This window comes from Lissotriton helveticus, chromosome 2_1, assembly GCF_964261635.1.
Source record: "Lissotriton helveticus chromosome 2_1, aLisHel1.1, whole genome shotgun sequence".
Classification (NCBI taxonomy): Eukaryota; Metazoa; Chordata; class Amphibia; order Caudata; family Salamandridae; genus Lissotriton; species Lissotriton helveticus.
The window spans coordinates 995,760,530-995,778,397 of NC_136059.1; the positions used below are offsets into that span (position 1 = coordinate 995,760,530).

Genomic DNA, 17,868 nt, shown 5'->3' on the forward strand with positions numbered 1-17,868 from the left:
AGCAAGGCAACAGGCGTGGGTGCTTGTCCCGGGGGACAGGTGCCCACCGCGAAAAGAGGACCAGGCTTCAGAGACAAATGAAAGGACCTACCAGCCAGAGAGCCACGCCCTTGGGGCTGCGGCAAAAGACGATGTCGCAGACGAAACCAGCGGTTTCTTGCTTCCGAGGTAGGGGACGGACGCTGGGATGCCACGGACCTGGACAAGCACGCCGACAGCAATATCATCCAGCGCTCCTGCCGTGACTTAGGCTTAAGGTGCTGGCGAGCATTGCAGCTCTCCGAGTCGTGATGTTCACGCAGGCACCACATGCAAATTGGTTGCGGGTCCGTTGCAGACATGGGACTCGCACAGGAGGTACATGTCTTAAAGCCCAAAGGCATTCGCACACTGTTCCACTTAACGCCAAAGCGTGTAAAAGAATAGAAGGCCTGAAAACAGGCCAGGACACAATCCAGATCCGTGTTGCACGCGGAAAAGAGAAAAAACTGATGTAGGCGTGCCGGGGTGGGACTTATGTATCCTCGCTGACGTCATGGACACGGAAGACGTCAGGGCGGAGTCACGTGGTGCCGTCCCCCCGGCACGCAGGGATGCTGCGGCAAAAAGTTTTCTGGATCCAGTCTCATGCCTGGGGGATAATTCTATGTTAAGGAATCTGCAGCTAGTAGTATCTATCAGATATAAACGCTAACAATCTATTGCACACTTATGTTTGGGGGGATGAAATTGTAGACAGGGCACTCTTTTTTTTATGGTTCGCTAAATAGCACGGTTTATAATATTTTAACATAAACTGGGTCAGCCCTTTTCTTACTATTGGATAGGCTTTTTTGCCTATCTCAATTTCCTGCACCTGACTCAATCGCTTTCTTCCCTATTCTTGTGTTTAGGCCTCCCCTGGAGCATTACTGCTTTGCCATGGCTTTTAACTGAATGAGTTGCATCTTTCTACTGAGAACATCAGGGAACTAATATATATATATTTTTTTTACTTTTTTCATTTTGAACAGCATTTGACTTCTCACTCAATAAAAGTGGATGGCCCTTCCTTTATCCATTCACCACATTTGGTTACTCCCTCACTGTTTCCTTCCTCTTTGTGTTGGCTTTTATTCGTGCCCCTGAGGTGGGGATTGCTCTCCTGTTTTTGCTTGCTTTGTTCTGTATCATCCGTGCCACCATCTCAATTTCTCTGTCATTCCCCATTTCATGCCAGTCACCTCACTGTCTGCTCCTCTTTCTTTGTCAGCCATCAACCACGTTGTGCTTTCTTGACTGTGCTGGCTCGATCTGTTTCCACTGCAGTTGGTTTTGCCTATGTTAATGCAATTACAGCACAAGCATTGGCAAAGTCAAAACTGCTGGGAGGCCAGGTATATTTTAAAAAATGTTTTTATTACAGTTATATCGTTTTAAGATAGCTGCCACATTGCAACATATAAAGTCTGGATATGGCATTTCTACGAAATACAAAATTGTAGGTGTAAACCGCCTACTCAAACTACTAATATAAATAATGAAAGTGAACAACACAGATAGTAAGACTAAGACATTTTAATGTTAAATAAGCTTTCAAGTAATCAACGATGCTTTCTAACATTTACTATGGAGCTTCTTCCAGGTTAACCCATAAAAAACATCATACATCCCCAATAATGTAAAAGTATAAAACTGGTAGAAATGTTTACAGTAAACAAAAGTGTAAGAAAAATAATCTCCCCAAAAATCTAGCTTTACAAACAGTAATAAAATCTTTCATATTTTGTACAACTAGAATGTGCACTGGCACTCTGCCTGTTCATTTACTTAGGCCATTCCTGTATCAAACAGCAAATTTAACTTCCATGACAACAGTGCCATTACAATGCCATAAATAAAATAAGTTAGTTCACATTTTTTCAGCACGTAAATAACACCGAAGGCCTAATGTGTCTTTAAAGCTTTCTTTAAAAGTTCCAGGTCTTTTCTGTTATCCGTGTTGACAGCTCTGCAGCCATATTCTTCCAGTTGCAGAGGTATATATTTTTCTAATGGACCAAGGCCCTGTCCAGCAGGACTGGTAAAGAGTTTGGTCCACGTAGGTTTATAATTCCCGCTGAAGCCTAGAAATGCCATGCTCCCTGCAAACAAAGTACAAGAAGAGTTGGACAACATCAATTGACATTCATAGTGAGCAAAAGTACAAAAGTCAGTCAAACAAAAAACATTGGTGCAACACATATATACAAAAATTCAGAATACATTGTTTAACTGGGTTTGTTTGTTTTATAATAAGATACTCACAAGAAGGCACGTGTGTAGTAAATGGCAACAAAGGGTATTTATTTGCTTTCCAAGGTATGTATTTTACCTAGGGAATTTGAAAATGTGGGGAATTTACTACTTGAGGTAATCCAGTCTTTCTCTGTTCACCTGCAGAATTATTGAGGTTTTTGGACATTTGTTAAGGCTTTGCCTTAACTCGGATTTTCTTTTTTTACTAAATTTATTGAGATTTTTAGTTCTGCGCAAACACATATTGTATACAATGGTGTCATAAGATGCATATCTAAGGAAGCATCGATACAGTCATGAAATACACAGTCAAATGATGTAACTCTGATATAAAGAATATCTTGCTTCCCTGTTATAGTATTTTTCGGCTAGTTTTTTATTTCTCCTTGCACAATGTGTTGATTCGCTAGAACCTTGTTGACATAGCATGAAACCATGTCCAGGTTCCAAACAAGGGCGTCTTGGAAACACAGCATCAGGCTAATGTGGCAAGTGACAGATCTCCCCATTCCAAATATACATGTTAGTAGTTCTGACGAAGGTACACCCGTATTTAAAAAAAAATACTTATAATAGAGGACATACTGCTTAAGGCTTCTACTGCTTTACAAATGTAAGTTTATTTTTCTTTGCAAATCTGGACGCCCAAGACAAGTGTGAGGAAAGGATAGCGGATTGTACGGTGAAACCAATGTTGGAATGAGTGAGGTGCCTAGTGCATAAAAGATATCCAAAGGAGTGAATGGGCATGACCTGTTCAATGGATGTTTGCAGCAACACAGAAGGCAGACTACTGTATGGTTTCAGATGCCATAAGTACTAGTGGGAGTCTTTGGAGAAGTAGTGGAAGTGGTAGATGATGGGCACTTATTGGTATCCGACATTCATTGAACGATGAATATAACAGCCAAGGATGGGCTGTGTTAATTTCCAGGATCTGTAGCAAGACCTTGGCAGTGGAGAATCATGCGGTGGTAGATATGGTGGAGGTCTACCATATACCTTTCCTGAAGGTTTTCCTGTAGACTCAAATGCCCCATGCAACACCTTCAAATGGTCAGGTATGTCACAGAGAAATTATAGATTGAGAAAAATAAGCATTACAATAATGTTTTGTTGGCCAAAAGAGGGTAAGAAGGCTAGGAGATCTATAGAACACTAATTCCCTTAAATAAAGGCCAAAACCTAATGAATTAGAAAGAAACAGACGGATTCAAAAGACTTTACACAAGCCTGTACTAATGAACAAAACATGCAAAGTAAAAAAAAACATAGAAATAGCAGAAAGGAGAATGCAAGAGGCAATGGGAGGAGAAGAGGTCACAGAGAATCACAGATCCAGTGGCAATGATTTTTCCAAAATATCAGCATATTTATTTGCAGTAATAGCAGCAACACAACACACATACTTGACTCCCTAACCTTTAGCTGTAATCAAAAGATGAATTGGAAAACTCAGACTTCAATGAACCAGAGAGGATCCTTACCTATTATGGATATGGTTAGATGTAGAATAAAATGGAAGAACAGCTAAAAATGACGACCTAAGTAGATATGTGTCATCATCACACTATCAGTCCAGGTAAAAGACTTCTTATTAATACAGTTAGGGAGAAGTTGTGACAAAAATAATATCAAAGGTCCCCAAAAACCACAAGGTAAATCAGGAAAAATAGAGAATGCTAAGAGGCAACACATGTAACAACCAAACAGGAAGAGTGAGAAACCGACCGGACAAGATGATGGAAGGTTTCGTAAGGCCATCTACATTTCAACGCGAGAAAAGCATGCAGAGGTGCAACCAGCAGCAAACAACCTACAAGTTCAAGAGCAAAGGTTTAAGATGTATATTATTAATGGTGCAAACTTCTTCAAAGATAATAAAACATTACTGTGAGAGCATTGAAAGCAGTTAGACAACAACCCCTAGAACAATCCCTGGTACTACAAAGATCCCAGAGAGAAGAGATCACAACCAATTAGGAAAAAATAAATATGGATTTGAAAAGTACTCCAACTTCAAAACTATATGGTTTTGGAGAGTACCCCAACTAAATGCCAGCCTACATGACACCCAATGTTTGGCAGATAGGAAGCCAATGGTGTGTAGGAGAGGCTCACCTGAGTGACATGGAAAGAAATATTGACTGGGCTCTTACAGCATATGTATTGACATTAGGAGATTTTATATATAGAAATCACATCTGACTTGGGTGCCTAGGCAGTAGTGCTTCATGAACATGTTCAACAGCACCCTTGTTGCTACCTGGCAGATACCCAGGCACTCTACATGCCAATGGAGTGGTAGCAGTCTTTGTCCTGATGGAATAGACTTTCAGGATGCTGGTTTTTGCCATTGCATAGCAGAGAACTATCCACCTAGACTGGGTCCTCTTTGATACCACCTTCATTTCTGTGCCCCAGAGAACACAGCAAAAAGTGGATTGTCCAGGCAGTGGTCCTTGGTACAGTCAATGTAAAAAAGAGTAAACAATTTTGGGGTCCAGCCAATGAAGCCTCTCTTCTTTCTAGCCAGTTTTTTCACTTGGTAGTAACCCATAGACTTTGTAAGGGCATAATTATATTTGGAGTGTGGATGTGAAAATAATCAATTGCTCTTCATATTAGAGTTATCTCAGGAAATCAGTAGGCAGTGGTAGGTACTGTCACCATGTGCGATGGTACACAAATTAGAAGGTAAGTACAACTAGAATGATATCCAGTATCGTGTCAGGCAGGTTATGTGCCTGGCAGAGTACTAACAGACTAGCAATTGAAGAAACGGGTTGGCAGGCTAGAACATGCCTCAGGAGAGAACTTGTGAATACAATAATTATGAATAAAATAATTGTTTTGACAAATGCTGAAGATTTCTTGATGAGAATGGTGGTAGAGTGTACACTCCATTATGGTATAAATTGGTTTTTGATTTTTGTTTGTTCAAACTGCTTTTCGTGCTACGTATTTCTGATGTCTGCTTAACATGTGTTATTGAATGTGTAAGTGGCCAAGTTCCATGTGGCAACTTGGACTCATACGTGCACAGCATTATGGGTTCAACATATGTGATCTGTTCTCAACCCAATTGTTTGTATTTTTCTTGATTCCACGTCTAACAATACTAGCAACTGCAATTAAAGATAATGGAGTCTCTGTTGGGGTGACCACCAGAAGGAGGGACCGGTTCAGAGTCTGGCTGTATAAAGATCAGTTGCACTTATGTGATTTCATAGCATCACTTTGGTCTAAATTGGCTGAAGTCGGTTCAGGGTCAGACATTGGGATCTGAATTTGATCTTTGTCCGGCGCCTTGGAACTGGCGTCTTCGAGTGGCAGCCCATGGCCGGACCACCAGCCGGAGTAGGTGCTTGTACCAAAAGAGTCTGTAATGCACTCTGAATGGGCTTCAAGGGGTCAGTCAGTACTGTGGAAGTCCTGAATGGTGTTAAACTGACTGGAGGCCCCTCAGGATACTTGGTTTAACATTTGCAGAAGAGGGAGCTGAAAAAGCAGCAAACAAAACTGTAGCATAGGCTCTTTGAAGATTTTGATTTGATGAAGCATCACCAATGGCACATCGAGATCAGTTGGGGAATCATATTTGTATTCGGAGACCTGAGAGGAGACCAACTTACACTGTGATGTCCTCGCACCCTCTAGTTGGACATGTAGTAGAGAGATGGGGTTGAGTCATCTTTGCTTTTCAAAAATGTTTTCTCTTCTTATTCGATTTGGAATCACTGGAGGACTTTACCACAAGGTGAACCTCTCACAAGAACAGCGCAGAGAGAGAGAGAGCGGTCCTGCACCCACATCCTAGATTGGGACTTGCGCAAAGGTTTTGGCTTCCTCTGATGTTTGGTGTCATACAGCTCTGCCTCCTGGATCACCTCAGGATGCGTAAGGGAGCCCTTGGTGCAGAACTCAGAGTTGTGCCTCGAGACCAGAGACACACCCTGTGTGGGTTCATGATTGACGTCTGCTTTCTGCAGTTACAGCATGGCATGAAGCCTGTCGTTTTTGAAGGGGACATTGTTTTGTAGCACATCGGTTCTCATTTTGTAGGTCACTGAAAGGACAGAATTGAAAGGATGCCTCTCTTTTTTGAAGGAACATTGTTCCTTAGCACACTGGTTATCTTTTTGGAAGTTCTTGAAAAGATAGTGAATGTGGGAGCAGAGCTTTGGATCTACGGTGGAAGACGAAGAAAGAAAGGAAATGAAATCAGCAGGGGTGGTGTTTATATGTGGCTCCACTTTGTCAGGTTCAGGTTCAGGTTTCAAGTCTTTATTTCGATTTTTGACAAATCATAAAAGACACATTTTTAATACATTTAAAAAACAATAAATTAAAAACTTTTTGCAAAGAAAAAAAATACAATACATTCGTAAGCAAAAGCTATATACATGTAAGGCAAACCAAGTAAACCAAACAACAAAAACCTAGGATAAGTTGATTATGAAGGGATTAAGAAAAAGTATTAAACATCTAAGGTGAGGAACCTGATTAAACATAAAAAATTAATAATACACATCTAGTCATGTCAAATGGGAAACCATTTCATAGTTAAAGTGCAAAACGTACGGATAGAGGAGAACGAATATGTAGGCAATAGACAGGATAAGTCACTTTATGAAACACTATTGGCAAGCTCTGGCAACTTTGACATGTATTTTAACCTTATGAGCCAGGCCCATCCTAAATATTTAGCCAGGCTCACTACAAAGACCTCGGAGGTATTAGTCTTTAGCGCCCAGATGGCATCGGCAGATTTTCTGAGTGGTAAACGCTGGAACAGTGGTTTTAACCATTTTTTTCGCGGCACCGAATAACTGGGGCAAGCAAAAAGAAAGTGGCCCTCTGATTCTTTCTGACCCGGACAGCCTTTACCCTCCACTTTGTCACTTCTGGGACACTATGCAGCCAGTGCTGAGCCTCACGCTGCATAGCGCTGCATAGAAGAATTGCTGAACAAGTTTCCAGATCCAGTCTGGCACCTGGGGAACATTTCAAGGTGATGAATCTAAAGTTAAAACTGTTCATCAAAAAGTTGAGTTGAAGATGGCTTGCTCAATGTATGGTACACCAAATACTAGATTTGTGGACGTCCACATACACTCTGTATGGTGATTCCAACAGAACCACTCAAAGTAACTCCCAAAAATGTTAGACTGTTTTCCATAGTAGGAATGGGAAGGGAATGCCATGGAGATGCCAAGTATTTATGGGAGTTTAGAGGAAAGCTTTCTCCACAGGGAAAATTATTTCCTGTGGAGAAAACATGTTGTGTGCAACTGCACATTTCTGCTACACTTAGGCCTTTTTTCCACCTACTGCACATTCTGCTTAGCAATATACTGAGAAGGAAGACAACATCTGAAAATATATGCAGCAAACTGATATCCAGAAAAGCAACACAGATTATTGTTTTTTAGTCCATAAAAGTCACATTTTTTCTCTAAATGTTGGGGGAAGCCAACATAAGACGTTTTCTGAACTCTTTATATAAAGTTGTTTGTGGATTAGGCCCTAGAGACTATGAAACACTGATTGAAATTCTTAATGGAATAGAACAAGTATGGACGTATGAGGTTCTCAAACCACTGATGAACAGAAGAGACTTTTTTTCTAAATGATCTATGAAAACAACTTCTGGACGCTATAAAGGAAAGCAGTGGAAGAGTTCCCTGATAGCTATTGAAGAGTTAGTGAGACATTGAGTAATCTAATGGATTACTCCTTTTTCTCAAATAAACACTTTTAAAGATGTGAGCACTAGAAATTAGCGGAAAGACTAGTGAGCTGAGCTCTTCTCTTTGAAAGGCAAATAAAGAAGAGCATGGACCACAGGCAATTTACAACAAAAACAGGCAAGATAATGGATCCAATTCAGATTTTTAGAACAAGTGGAGGATATTGCTGCTTATTGGCGCTGCTGGCAGGTTACAAAAGCCTGGTGACTTTGAATGGAGAGAAATATTGGTTATGAAGAAAAGAAGGAACAGATGTAGTGAGGTCAAGGAAATTGGATTAATAGAGAAACCAAATTAGTGCCAAGACTGAAGTAATTCCAATGTAGTGTAAAAGTCCTGCACATGTGCTCTCTTAGAGGGCTAAGGGCACTTGTATACCTCCAATTACACAGAGAGGTAATAGACTACGCTGGGCTGCTCAACTATTCACACATCTTTTCTGGTACACTATGTAAAAACTGTGGTGACCAGGCAGATTTGTGAAAGAAATGTAAGCAGTGGGGATGCCCATCAAAATGATACATTTGTCAAGGATTTCTACTCAGAGACTTGAGTGCTGATAAAATTGGGAAAAAAGAGTAGGAATAAACAGGGCTTTCGTGTCACCTCCATTCCATTTAATTGCATAGGTTATGAACTTTTCAACAGTACACTGTGCCATACAATGTTACAATCCAAAACTAGATGGGACACAGATTGTGATCTTATGATTTACTGAATTAAACAGGTCTAAAGGGCCATTTGCTACCTGTAGTAAAAGGGCTTTAATTGCACCAGACATTTACCATAAGGTCAATATCATTAGAATAAATTATACAAAAAACCAAAGTTGCGTGCTATGGAAAATTCTGGTGGTGCATCCAGCACTGAAAGCTCAACATTATTTAAGCATGCATCTACCTTGGTGTGACCATTCAGTCACAGGATGAAATAGAGGTTGGTGCTCCAAGCGAAGAATCGTGGGTAGATAGTTTCACAAAAGCCTGCTACAGGTCAGCATCAAGTATGTGGGATTCACATTACTCTCTATGAATGAGACTTTCAAGTCAAAGGTCATCCATGTAACTGCTTAGTAAGTCCCGGTCTAACTTACGTGTATTGTGTCGTCTACAGACTATATTATAACGGCATCTTGGCGAAAGATATTGAGACTGAGACAAACTATTTCAGAGAATTCAATAAGGGAAAATTGATAGTAGCTGCATTTGTATGACTAATGGTGCTCCACCGCTGTCTAAACTACTCAGTCTTAGTATTTGAAGTAGCAAATGATTTACACGAGTTAATGTAGTGAAGGAGACAGAAGGAATTTGGAAGTTTTCCTCCATGGCTCAGGAAGAGACTGGTTTGGGGAACTAAGGCAGATCAAAACATGAAATACTGAAAGAAATTAAATCCCAGATTTGGATGACTGCAGCTAAGACAGTGACACGTTGTTTTGTAAATATGTAATATGTGATTCAATGTAAAAAGGACTCCATCAAATGAGGAGAGCAAATAATTCATTAACCAGTAATCAGGGTGGGACTACTTGACAATGGCTAAGGATTAAAGATGGGGCAAGGCTGTATTTCTTCAGTGGAGAAAATGTGGAATTAGTAATTTTGATCTATTGTATCAGGAAATAATTGTTTTCACTGTACAGAAATGCAATTGTTATTGGAAGGAAATTCAATGAAGATGTGCACTGAAACCGTTTAAGGTCTTTTGGTAATGTTTTGGTTTAATTCACTATTTTTAACAGCCAGTGCAAAATAATTTCTGTTTAAGTATGGCTCTTGATATCAAACAAAAAAACACATTTGGACGGTCTACACAACTATAAATATACAACATCAGTTACAGAAATATTTCACGAGGAATAAAAAACAATACAAAGCTAATCAGAAATTAAGAATATCACATATTCAAATGTAAAAAAAGTAGAGAACCCTTTAATAACAAATTGGGAATTTCATTCTGTGAAGGGGAAGTAGCAAATCATTCCAAGGACCTGTCGGTCAAGTGACAATCGACCTGAAAACCAAAGCAGGTTACTTTTCAGAGGGACTTCCTAGGTCTATGAGAAACATCTTAAGGACTTGCTATACAATTAATTTGTTCTAATTTTTCAGGAGGCATATTAGATTGCAGTTGGATAGGTTTAGGAAGACAAACATAGCTTATTGTATCAGGATCCACAGAGGCTTCCAATTTAGGGGGTGGTTTTAGAAACCATGTGAAAAAAATAATCAAAAATGTTGACAAAAACTTTGAATTGAGGTTCAAAGGACATTTTACAATAATCGTTGTCATACAGTTGAGGGTATTTAAATATGCTGCTGCTCTCATGGAAGAAAGCAAAACCAAAGGGGGTGATGGATGGAGTGTTGAATATTGCAAGCACTCACCCCCAGTCAACTGATGTGGGTTTAAGCCATCATCATTCTTTAGCTCACTCTGCCATCCCAGTTCAGACATGGTCATATGCGAATCAGTCTGACCCTGTGCCTCATGGGAACAGTCCAGCCCGAACTGCAGAGCCATGTCTTCCCTGGACTGGAAACAAGCATCCTGGGACCGGTTTCAGGCTAATCAGCCGTCATCAGCCAAGCTAGCTTGAATCCAGTGGCAAAGTTCCGGCTGGACTGTTCCCACGAGGCACAGGGTCAAGACTGATTTGCATATGGCTGGGTTCAAACTGGAATGGCATGGTGAGCAAAAAAACGATGGATTTAGGCCCAGATCTCTGTACTGGGGTGAATGTATGACATTGTTCTGCATTCTGTCCATCAGCTGTTGTTTTTGTATTTGTCACTCCGAGTGGGATGGGTATGCCCACACGTGGGTCCCGTGCTCTCCATGCCACTGGAATCAAGCTATCCTGGCTGATGAGGGGTGAAACCCTAAAACCGGTTCTAGGATGCTTGTTTCCAGTCCAGGGAGGACCTTGCGTGGCAGTTCGGACTGGACTGTTCCCATGAGGCACGGGATCAAGACTGATTTGCATATGGCTGGGTTCAAACTGGAATGGCATGGTGAGCAAAAAAACTATGGATTTAGGCTCCGGTGTCTCTGTACTGAGGTGAATGTATGATATTGTTCTGCATTCTGTCCATCAGCTGTTGTTTTTGCAGCTCTCATAGAAGAAGCAACAAAATTTGTTCAAATAGTACTACAAAAGCTTGTTTTTTCAACACAAAAAGAGAGGGAAGACAGGTGAACCTCTTTTAAGAGTTTCAACTTATTGAATTTGTTTATTAGATTTACTTATACAAGCACTTAGCTTAGTTGCAAAGTGCAGCATTGGTGTTGTTCAAAAGCATTATGATATTTGGCATAAAGAAGTCTTTTTTTTAAATATTAACAGTATCATTGTATTGCAGTGAGATGGTATTTTTTAGCAGAATTACAATTAATGCCTACATTTGTGCAACTACATGTTGATTTTTATTTTACACCCATTAGCATAACGAAGGAACTCCTCTGACTTATGGGCTTGAGGGAAACACTCACCAGACGAAAACAACAAAATTACCATAATATTTCAGACACAATATTTCATGTCGGTTCTCATTTATTATACTTCACTGCACTTTTTTTTTTTACAAAACGTAAGGCATAGATACAGCACATGCCCTTTTTTCACATATTAATCCTACTATTTTTGCAAAATAGTTCTTCTAATTTTTTGCTTTTTCTTATTTCCTGTATAAATGAATCCTTACTCTTGTTCAACTATTAAGTTCTACATATAAAAAAATTATACATATATATATATATATATATATATATAGGAATCCACAATCCTGGAACGCCGAACAGCAACAGCAACGGACACAGCCAGGTACAGCCAGGTACAGACCACAAACCAAGGATTTCACAGAAAAATAAAGTGCTTTATTCCATCAATGGGGATGGCGGCATGACGCGTTTCGTCCGGGGAACCCGGACTTGATCACAACAATATATAAATAATCTGTTTCTATTTCAGGATGACATGTATAAACAACTAACTGGTACGGCAATGGGCTCCTGCTTCGCCCCCAGCTATGCAAATCTTTTCGTTGGCTGGTGGGAGGAGCAGGTAGCCTGGGCCCCTAAAAATGCCATATGGAGCAGTAAATTGATAGCCTGGAGCTGGTATATCGATGACCTGTTCCTGGTATGGGATGGGCCTGTGGCAGAGGCGAAAGAGTACATACAATTGTTGAATAAGAACAACTGCAATCTAAAATTTACAGGAGAGGTGAGCCAGGAAAAGGTCAACTATCTGGACCTTGAGGTAATAGTGAAAAATGGTCAAATCTGCACATCACTACATCGAAAGCCCACAGCGGGAAATAGTGTTTTACACGCCTCAAGCAGCCACCCAAAAAAACTTATTAACAGTATCCCCTACGGGGAACTGTTAAGATTAAAACGCAATTGTACTCAGGATGAAGACTTTGAAAGAGCTGCGAATGAGAGCATAGAAAGATTCTCTGAGAGGGGTTATAAAGATACTCTCCTATACGATACACTAAATAAAGTAAGGAAAATGTCCCCGAAGTCCCTTTTTGAAAAGAGGGTGCGCCCAGATACGAATGGAAAATTTCGCATGATCACCACTTACTCCTCAAACTCCTCAAAGTTAAGGTCTATCATGACCAAACACTGGCAGATTTTAAAAACAGATCAGATTGTTGGACCAGACATCCCAGGGACGCCACTTATAACATTTAGGAAGGCGAGGTCCTTGAGAGATCATATAGTTCAGAGTCATCTGAAGCCAGTACTGAAAACGAAGGGCACACTGAAAGATGCTAAGGGTTTTTTCCCATGTGGGAAATGCAAAGCCTGTACAAACAGCAAACGAACCTTGGCCTACGGAGTACGAGGTAGCAAGGGGGACAGGAAAATAAACAAATTTATGTCCTGCCATACCGATCATGCAGTTTACTGTTTAATGTGTCCCTGCCAACTGAGATATGTTGGCAGTACTATTAATCCAGTAAAACGCAGGGTATTAGAGCACATGCGGGCAATCGCGAACAAAGACTTGTCTTATCCGGTTGCCCGTCATTTTGCGATCAAACATGGTAGCAATAGGGACCTTCTTAGGTTCTTTTGCTTAGACTGTGTTCCTGAAAGTCCACGGGGCGGAAATAGACTACAGACCCTCAGGAGATTAGAATCCAGGTACATCATCGATCTAGAAACTAAGGCACCGGGAGGATTAAACATGGGGGAAGAAATGGCATCACACTTAGCCTGAACCCTGTGTTGTATTACTGGAGAATGATGAAACATTATTTGCAAGGGTTGGAAACTATTAATCATGATCGGATGGAAGGATATAAAAGTTCTGTAAAAAGTTTTGTAAATGAATTTTGAAAGATGGTGATAATTCAATGAGTTTTTGAAAAAATGTGAGAGATGAGATATCGAGACTTCTGGGTGGGTAACATGGTTTTTGTTATTTTCTGTTAATTTATAATTGTTCCTAGAGCTCTTTGCGGTCCATTGGGCTGCAATTGCCGATACACGGCAAGATTGGATGATAATGACAACAGGATATTCGAACGATTTTGTCCGTTAAATATGATGTTCTAAGGATATGAACATCACGTCTTGGCACAATTATATACAGAAGAATGTGAAAATAGTGATCATGAGGGGTTTAAACGCATTCTTTGCCGATTCACGGCGATATGTACTTATGACAAGTAATGATGGTTGAATACTGTTTGCTTTGGCAATTTATGGCTTGATTTGCTATATGGGGGAGGATCTTATGAAACATTTCCTTCCAATTGTATGTATTGCACATTCAAATATGGCGCGTAAAAATGTAAACCACATTGGTCCTATTTTTATTATGACCACCCAGAATGCAATTATAAAATGATGCCGCGAAAAACGCTGTGATGTAAACACTGACGAAGGGAACTTTCTCCCAAAACGCGTTTGTTTAAAGAATAAATTTGTGCTGTTAAGCTACCTAAATCTCGAGAGTGCTGTATTCTTCTGTCTGGCCCGGCTGGGTATTTTTCAGAGGATTTGGAGCTACTATTTGTATCGCGGGACACCGCCGCGTTTACAGCACCCGCCATTAGAGTGACTCGTGTTATTGGTGTACAGGAGCTTTATATATATATATATATATACACATATATACACACACACATACATATATACACACATATATATATATCGCGAGAGAGAAAGAGAGAAAGAGAGAGAGATGTAAGAAGAGATTTGAGAGCTAAAAGTGTGAAGAGGATTAAAGAATTCTCACCTGGATGTCATGTTCTATTTGCCCCCACCACTAAAAATTTCTAAATTAGAACTTAAAATGAACATGTGTTGTCCTGATGAAGCAATTGAACATTCCTGAAAAGTGGCATTAACACAAATTTGATGAAAGGCAGATATAATACAAGACTAAATTATGGCTTTTTTATTTTACTGCGGATTGTACAATATGGTACTATAAAAATCATTACGTGTGGTCCGTATAGGTGCATATTTGTAGCATTGTAAATATCTAATATGACTTTACACAAGTATGAACACACTCAAAGTCAACCATTTATATTTCAAGAGCTATAGTAAACTGAAACAGAAAATAAAGTAGAAGTCAAAATGTTAAAGTTTAAATTTCATAACAGGCCCTGGCTACGTGACATAATGATCAGAGTCTCTAAAAAGCGTTTCTCAGCATTTCTAAGTACCAGAGAGCAGATTTGGACACCAAACAAATCATCTTCAGGCAAAAACCATCTTTTAAAACAGCTGCTTTCATCGTACAGTCTAAAGAAATCAACAAGTTAAAGTTTAGCATAACCAAATGATTACGAACCTTTGTTTTGAAGATAGGCTTTCTTGGCTGTTCCCAGAGAAACTAATGCTTCTGAGATCCCATCAATACTTCCTAGTTCCCCTCTTGTGACTAAGAGAACTATTGAACTGGGGAAACATTAAACAGTAAATTGAGAGTAAACTCGAACAATGCAGGATAGTCATTCAATATTACATTCCGTACATTTTAGGCGACCATACACTACTCAAACAAGTAAAAGAATATAGGGTTTGTAATAGAAACAGAAACCAACATAATTTCATGTTATGGAGGTCTGAAAAATGAGAGGCTGGGAGTAGGCATAATAGTACTACTTGCTATCTGTAATACTACAAAACATTACAGCTCATACACACAGGCAGTATAAGGTCTAGGCAAGTTGCAGGAGAGAAAGGATCCTCTGTTAAAAGGATAATGTCAACCACAACATTTAAGTTCTTGTTTCCTCAATAGTTAAAGAACTCCAATGTATCAAATATTCTTTACTCAAATTAAATTAGAATTGTATGTCATTTAAATATCAGAGCAGTGACCAAACGATTATACTGAACATATCTCGCGCTCACCCACAAGCAAAAGAGACCTCAGAAAAAAAATCTAATGGTGTTTATCATAGGGAAATGGTGCTAAACTGTCAAATGAAATTCTTGAGTGACCTCAGTGGAGACTCAAGAACAGTACCATAGCCTGTATTAACATTGCTAACCCTTAGTTCCAAAACAATATTTACATATGTGACACTGAAAGAAATGTTATGTACCTAAAAAAGAACTTGAGTATAAGCATCCTCCAGCTGGATTTTATGCATATTTGTGTCTAACTGTTTAGGGGATTTAATCAGTAGCCTCTATTATCCTACAATACAAGTTACATTTTCAGCATTTCCCAAACTTTTTTCATTTCAGAACCCTATTTAATAAAAGCAATGTTAAATTTGCACTGATCAATCTTTGTTATGTCAATAATGTATGCTATGAAAGTGAGCCATCTATCGCTGCCGTTCCCATTTTGGGGATTTATTAACCACAAAATATTTTTTTGCATTTTATGCAATTTATTTTACCAAACTAATAGTCATGACCCAAACAATGATGCTGCAATAAGCCATGAATGCTTTTTAGCAATAGTGGGATTTTATTAGGAATATTTTAGTGAGTGAATGAGGTGTTTCAGGACAATTAAAAACCCTAATGAAGTTAACCTGAGTTCTTTACTTAATACGCAAAAAAGGTTTAATGCCGTAGCTATCAGCTTGAATCGCAACAAAAGTCAGAAATTCGAATTTGACACACATTTTGACTTTCTAGGAAAACACAGAGATTTGGAGGATTAGACCTGAGAAGCTGTAACAGTTACAGGCTTCAAAACAGAAATTTATGCATTAGGAAATTAGCAGGGGTATTTTTCTGAATTGGCAAATGTTAAGTATAAGTGCATTTGCACTTTCTAAACAGTATTCTCCATACGGTAAAAATGTCTGGTCATGGAAAAATCCCTTTTGATACATCCTCGCTGACTTTGTAAGTATTCTCTCCCCTTTCGTACCATGAAATCTGTGCTACATGCAAATGATTTGTGCATACTCACACACACGATTTTGTTTACCAGCTGCTGCAGCTGACTTCACTCGGGAAAACCCACAAATTGGTCTGTGTTTGTGTAAAATTACCCCTTGGTGGAGTAATCTCACATGTGAATACTCAAGAGTGAACAAATTTGAGAACATATAGTTTACATTTGTAAATTCTACTATTTGTGCGCTTACGCTTTAGTGAGGTGTGCAAACAGCTTTATGAAATAGTCCCTCTATTTCATAGACTACACGAAGCAATAACGGTAGTAGGATATTTCACAGCGCAACATTTACTGTTGCCGTTTTGTGCCAGTGTTTGCTGCACAGCGAGTGCTCTACCTATTGTTTTTCACCTTCCTTTTTTCCTGTGCAATGTGTCACTTCACATTTTCTCTACATTTATGGCTACATGTGGTGTGATTACCAGCAGAGCATTATGAAGGGTGGAGGGGACAAGCAGGATATTTATTTTCGGATCCCACCTCCTTCCTGTGCAGCTCTTTTTTAATGTATGTATTTTATTTTCAGGATTTCCACTCGTACACCCATCTATTTTTCTATTTATAAGGGTGCCCTCTCTATAATCGCTGCAAACCGTTCACAATTCCATCGTAGATGCATAATACTGGCTGCTACTGCCGTGCTGATTTGTGCTGCAGTGGTGCGCAAGTGATAAAATGTCCTATGCATGGCAAAATGGTGTCCATCCATTCCACTGCAACTTAACCAATGCAAAACACCTTCTAAATGGAAAGTGTAATCACCATTGAAGACAAGCATTACTTTACTATTGGAGCTGAAACTACCAAGGCGGTCTCTTTTCACATGCCCACAAACATAGCCATAGATATTTCTTTAAAATAAATAACATTCAACATATCTAATATACCTGGGCTGAACTTTGGTCTTTAAATGGGTTTCCAAAACTCCCATATTTGCTTTAGGAAAAGATGTATTGAATCTCACTGTTCCAGTACACGCATCAGTGATAACCAGCAATACACCTATTTGATGTAATGGATATTTTTTGTTTCCAACCTGAAATAGCAAGTAGAGAACAAGAAACATTTACTGACACAGTAGACTTCATCACAATTTAGTACAACACAAACTGCAGCATATGTAAACCATCTAAAAGGTTTCAACACTTTAAAGCACTGCAAAATAAATGCTGTCACGTCGAAAGAGAAGCAACCAGTAAAGCTCTATGCTTCTCACACAAGTAGATATATTCCAGAATCTTTGGGGTTACATAAAAAACACATGTTCTATTCACTGTAATAAATCCACGGTACATTAGGTAAATTTAGAAAGTGGTAATTTCCTAGCTACAAAATCAACATTCAGCTAATTCTACACTCTGCAGTCAGTTATAGGAACAATACTGTCTATTTATCTACAATGTCATTAATAATATCTATAATGTATAGGTTGCTTGAACT

The 17,868-nt window shown here is 39.3% G+C and overlaps 1 protein-coding gene across 1 annotated transcript in view; it reads right to left on the bottom strand.

Moving 5' to 3' along the window:
- Positions 1 to 1,542: 1,542 nt before the first annotated feature.
- Positions 1,543 to 17,868, bottom strand: part of CEMIP2 (cell migration inducing hyaluronidase 2) — a 360,647-nt gene continuing 344,321 nt past the window's right edge. The window contains exons 22-24 of the mRNA XM_078675757.1: positions 17,316 to 17,464; positions 14,854 to 14,960; positions 1,543 to 2,123 (exon numbers count right to left, since the gene is read on the bottom strand). Coding sequence (XP_078531883.1) covers positions 1,927 to 2,123; positions 14,854 to 14,960; positions 17,316 to 17,464 — 453 coding nt within the window. The 3' untranslated portion in view covers positions 1,543 to 1,926. The remainder of the gene's footprint in view (positions 2,124 to 14,853; positions 14,961 to 17,315; positions 17,465 to 17,868) is intronic.